The sequence below is a fragment of the Fonticula alba genome (genome assembly GCF_000388065.1).
Source record: "Fonticula alba strain ATCC 38817 unplaced genomic scaffold supercont2.2, whole genome shotgun sequence".
Lineage (NCBI taxonomy): Eukaryota > Rotosphaerida > Fonticulaceae > Fonticula > Fonticula alba.
The window spans coordinates 1,820,942-1,826,290 of record NW_009242972.1 but is presented as its reverse complement, the minus strand read 5'-3'; the positions used below and the strand labels follow the sequence as shown (position 1 = coordinate 1,826,290).

The window sequence follows — 5,349 nt, the reverse complement described above, 5'->3', positions numbered from 1 at the left end:
GTGTTAGCTAATGCCACTCGTGGGGGGTGATCGAGGGTGGGGCTGGCCCGTGCAATCTCCCTGCGCGGCGATCTCGCCAGAGGAATGTACCCGGGCCGGGCCTGCGCCGCCGGCCTGCGTGTGCCCCGGCAGCGAAGCGGGGACAAAAAAAAACCAGTCGGCGCATCCCCTCCGGGGGGGATGCCGCGGCTGCCGGCGCCTTTCTTAACAGGGAAGATGGCTGGCCCATGCTTTTGAGGCCCCTGGGGCCCGTTGGACGACGCCCTTCTTTGCCCCTCGCCCTCCCAAGCACCGAGAGAAAGAGCAGGAGTAAGGGGCAGGGGCGGGGGCGCGCGCGGAATATGCCCAGTTTCCCGCCGGGTATCGGGTGCACGCACCCCGCGTCCCGGGAGGCGAGACAGGCCGACGGGGAATCCACTGACCGTCCCAGACGAGGGCCCCGCACGGGGGGAGGGCCGAAATGTGTCAGGACACCCGCGCTGGAGCAGGTCCGCCCGGAACTGGGGGTCGCACACCGAGCAGGAGGTGCACCAGTTCCGAGCCTCCGCCCCCCCCCCCCATGGGCGCTTGGAGCGCGCGGGTGGACGCGCAAAAAGGACAGAGAACGTCCCCCTCCCCCCCCCCCCCCCCCCAAGCGCAAACGCACATAGCAAGGGCCTGCGCGTCGGGAGAGGGGGGCCGGACCCGAGCACCTCACCCCCCCCGCCCCCGCCCCCGCCCCGGACCCACACACCATCAGTTACGTGTCAGCCTGCCTCCGTGGGAGTCAGCGCGCGCCGATCGGGCCGGGCGTCGTGCAAAAGGAGCCCCTCACCGCCCCCGGCCAACCCCTGGGCCCCGGCCCCGAGAAGACGCAGCCGGCTGGCCGGCGGAGGGACACGCGCGCACGCCGCACACCGATCGGCCCTGCGCCCTTCGCGCCCTGGGTTCCTCCCGCGGCCCCGGGCGGCGCCACACACCATGACAAGGACCCGCGACCCGGCGCGCCCGGCAGCCGGCGAGGGGGAGAAATCCTGAAACGGGGGCGGGAGGGGGGGGGGGGGGGAGTGGCACCGGGAAAGTACACCCGCCCGAACGGGACCTGGGGAAAATACGGTCCAGGATTAGGTGGGGCGGGGAACACACAAAACTAGCTCCATGTGATGTGGTCACGCGACTATCGGGCGCGACCGATCTCATTCGTTCTTGTGCTCGTGTGTGCGCGAGTATGGCCCGACCCGCGGCCGCAGACGGTGTGAAAGTGCGCGCAAGTGCGCGCGCGCGCGCGCGTGCGTCGCGCGTCCTTGCGCCCCGCCCCGCCCCACGCACGGTTATCGCGGGGCCCCCTTTCCTCGCGCCCCGCCTTCCAGAAGCAGCAAAGAGCGGCAGGTAAAAAGATCACTTCTATTTGGTTGGTTGCAAGATACGGCGTCGTGCATATATGTGCGATGGCCATATACACACATGCGCGTGCCTCGGTGTGCGTGCGTGCGTGCGTGCGTGCGTGCGTGCGTGCGTATGTGTGTGTGTGCTGTGTGCATAGTGTATGGGCCTGATATACCGGTCCGCCTGCTTGCACACACGCACACACACATGCACATGCACATGCACATGCGCGCACACATACACAGGTAAAACAAGGCTGGCCCCTCGTCCGTCCCTCAGACCAGGAGAAAGAGGGGAGGGAGAGAGATGCTGCTGCTGCTGCTGCCGCTGCTGCTGCAAGTGGGCCTCGAAAGATCCCCGACATGACACGCGCACATTCCACTGCGCGGCCGGGCCTCTTACTCAGAACCAGTTGAACTTCAGGCCGATGACCGTCATCAGCAACGCAGTCAGGCCCATGGAAATCATCATAATCATGAAGGCGTTGTCGTTCTCCTCGCCGGGGACCGGGACGTTCATACCCCAGATACCTGGAACGTCGGGGGAGGGAGGGAGAGAGAGAGAGAGAGAGAGAGAGGGAGAGAGCAGGCACGCGCACAGAGAGCAGCCAACCAACGGAAGACGGAGAAAACGGAAGCAGACAGGTAAGAACAGTGTGGCAGCAAGAAGGTGAGCGGCGAGCGTGTGCGAGGGAGGGAGGGAGGGAGGGGAGGCAGAACGCACCGGACCACAACGACAGCGGCAGCACGATAGCCGTGACACCGGTCAGGGTCTTGACGATGCGGTTCATCTGGTTGGAGGCCAGGGCAAGCTCGACATCGATCTTGGACACGTAGGTTTCACGCGACCGCTTCAGGCCGGTGGAGAACTGAGAAAGCATCTGGGACATGCTGATGACACTGCGGGCGGGGGTGAGCGTCGAGAGTCAGAGCGTGGAGAAGAGCGGCGAGGGGGAGCAAGACAAGCAGGGGAAGCAAGGCATCGCGCGAAAGGCAGCGTCATGTGGCAAAGACAGATAGAGGGAGCAGGGGGGGAGGGGGGGGGGCAGGAAAGGAACCACGCCCTGTGTGGCCATAACCACGCACTGATCGTGAATATCCATGATATAGAGCGTGGTATCGTGAGCCAGGGTGAAGCGCAGAGCGGTGCCACCGCGCCGGCCGGCCGACAGGAGGACCTTGAAGAGCTCAGTCTTGGAGCTGAGCAGGCGCCGGAACTGGCCGACAGATTTGAAGGAGTTTGAAATACGCCTATGTAGCACCACACACACACACAGCCGGAGGAAGGACGAGGTGGCGACGAGAGGGAAACAGCAATACAGGACATCAGTAAAAGTCAAACAGCGGAGACCGGCAAAAGGGAACCCGGCGAATGGCGCCCCCGCGCGCGCGCGCGCACCAGAGCATATCGCTGTGCTCGGTTTCCTTCAGATACATGACCAGATGGTCGATATCCTCGCAGACACCTTCCAGCTGCTTGACGACGGGGATGTACGCGTCGACAATGTGGTCCAGCATGGCCCAAAGAATCCAGCTGGAAGTGAGCTGCACGCGCTGCGACATGCGGAACAGCCGATCCAGCACAACCCACGAAGGGAGAGCCGTGGCCGACTTCCGGAAGGACATGACATACTGCTCGCACACGACGAGATACACGCTGTCGGTCTCGATGCTGCGGCGAGGCCACGCACGAGGGGGGAGAGAGGGGGGAGGGGGATGGGAACATGCGAATCAGACATGAGAAGTTCCGTGACGGAAGTGGTGGGGGCGGGGGGGGGGGGCGAGCGGCAAGCAGGAAGAGGCATGGAAGAACCGGCGCACCCGCGGCCCTCCAGGGCATTGATTGAGATGAAGGCGTAGCCGTCATAAAATTCCACCTTCTCGCGGCTCTCGCCAACATGGATATCCTCAATGGTGAGGGGGTGGATGCCGAAGATCTGCAACCGGCCACACACAGAAGACAGCAGACGAAGGGATCGGGGAGCACCAAAGGGGGGTCAGGCGACAGGGCTGGAGGGGGAGGGAAGGGATGAAGGGAGCACATCACAAGACGGCGCGCCAAGCGCCACGCGCACCTCGGCAATGGTGCTCATCTCGGCCGAGGTGGCCTGGTAGACATCCAGCCAGAAGGTGCCCTCGCGAATGGCCTGGTAGAGGATGGACGACCGCAGGCCGGCCAGCTCATCGGCCAGCAGGACGCCATGGCGTGGCTGGAAGAAGGTGAAGCGCGTGTCGGCAGGCAGCTGCACATTGGAGGGAGGGGAGAGGGAGCTGGTCAGACGGTGTGCTGGCTACACGGACAGTGGGGCGGCAAGACGCGGGGGGGAGGGGGCGCAAGGGGAAGGAAAGGGAGGGAAACCACGCACCGCGTCCTCCTTGAAGGTGGTAGGGATGTCGCGGAAGGGGATCCAGCTGCCGCTGGGCGGTGCGACACCGTCCATCGTGGTGACACCCATGTCGGCCCCATGCGCATCGTCAAATGGCGGCAGGTAGTTTGGATCGTCCGAGTAGCCGATGTTCGACTGGAAGATGAAATGGTTCAGCTGCGACAGGCGGACCTTGCCGATGGCTTCCTGCGGCATGATGACCACATCCTGCGAGGGGCGGGGGAGAAGCAGAGAGAGAGAGAGAGAGAGAGCGGTGGGAACAAGAGGGCGTAAGTGGAACGAGGAGCATGAGTGGAACAGAGAGCGCAGGCGGGGCGATCGGCCGGCCATATGTGCACGCGGCCATGGAGCACAAACGCATATACGCACATTAAGATCGCCCTTGGGCTCACTGGTGGTCGAGCTGCGGAAGGGGGAGGGGGGGTAACAACACAAGCAGTGCGGGCGAGGGAGGGGTAAGTGGCTCCGAAGAGACGGCATCGGGGAGGAGCCCACCGGCGGAAGGCGCAAAGGGAGGGCCCCCCACACGCACTAGGGATCGATGGTGTTGTGCAGTTCGGCATTGATTGTGGTGATGCCGCCGGGGCCGCTGCTGGGGCCGCTGCGGGACCGCCGCAGGGAGGAGGTCCGGCTCATGTGCTCGTGCAGGTCGGGGGCCGAGTCATGATGGTTGGTGGCATATGCGGCGGTCTGATAGCCATCATGATAGTCGGGGTCCTGCTGCAAGAGCGGATGGTACCCGCCCGGAGACAGGGTAGCGGCCACGGCGGCCGCCGCGGCCGCCGAGTGGGAGGTGCTCGACCGGCTGACGCTACGCCGGAGGTACCGGGCCCCGGCCGAGGAGGGCACCCGGGCCAGCGACGTGAGCGGCGGATCGGCCACGCTCGAGGAGGGAGTGTCGAAGGACACCGAGGCCGGGCGCCGGTCGGCGGGCATCGGCACGCTGTGCACCGGGCCGCTGAGGGGCCCCGGAGCATACGGATCCCCCGGGTTGTACCCGTGCCCGGTGCCAAAGAGGCCGCCCGGGAGCCGGACCTGCCCGGCCGACGACGAGGAGATGCCATCGTCCGAGGAGAAGTCCCCATCGCTGTCGCCATCGCTGCTGCTGCTTCCACCATCGGACTCCTGGCCCTGGTGGTGGTGGTGATGGTGCTGGGTGGCGCGCAGGCGCCGGCGGACTTGCCGGGCCACCTCGCGCTCGTGCTCGCGCTCGGCGGCCGCGGCCGCGGCTGCCGCAGCTGCGGCATTGCTGCTGCTCATGCGCAAGGATCCAGAGCGCGACACGCGCCCGGGGGCCAGATCATCATAAATATGCTGGAGGGTCGGGATGCGGGCGGGCCGGCGGCAGACAGGGACCCGGAAGAGGAACCCGGCATCAAGGGCAAACATCGGCCGGCAGCAGGGAAACGTGGCCAAATCGCGTCAGGAGGCAGGCAGGCAGGCAGACAAGGCCACAGGCCGGGAGAGGGGGGGGGGAGCGGGGCGGGGCGGGGCGGGGGGGGGGGGGGGGGGGGGGGGGGGGGGGGGGGGAGGGGGGGGGGGGGGGGGGGGGGGGGAGTGGCACCGGGAAAGTACACCCGCCCGAACGGGACCTGGGG

The 5,349-nt window shown here is 66.3% G+C and overlaps 1 protein-coding gene across 1 annotated transcript in view; it reads right to left on the bottom strand.

Annotated features, from left to right (window-relative positions):
* Positions 1–1,767: 1,767 nt before the first annotated feature.
* The window catches only part of H696_01410 (hypothetical protein), a gene marked incomplete at both ends in the record, with an annotated part of 4,593 nt that continues 1,011 nt past the window's right edge, over positions 1,768–5,349 (bottom strand). Inside the window, 9 exons of the mRNA XM_009495306.1 lie at positions 1,768–1,895; positions 2,089–2,264; positions 2,451–2,615; positions 2,764–3,036; positions 3,186–3,301; positions 3,440–3,607; positions 3,731–3,958; positions 4,121–4,154; positions 4,284–5,065. Coding sequence (XP_009493581.1) covers positions 1,768–1,895; positions 2,089–2,264; positions 2,451–2,615; positions 2,764–3,036; positions 3,186–3,301; positions 3,440–3,607; positions 3,731–3,958; positions 4,121–4,154; positions 4,284–5,065 — 2,070 coding nt within the window. The remainder of the gene's footprint in view (positions 1,896–2,088; positions 2,265–2,450; positions 2,616–2,763; positions 3,037–3,185; positions 3,302–3,439; positions 3,608–3,730; positions 3,959–4,120; positions 4,155–4,283; positions 5,066–5,349) is intronic.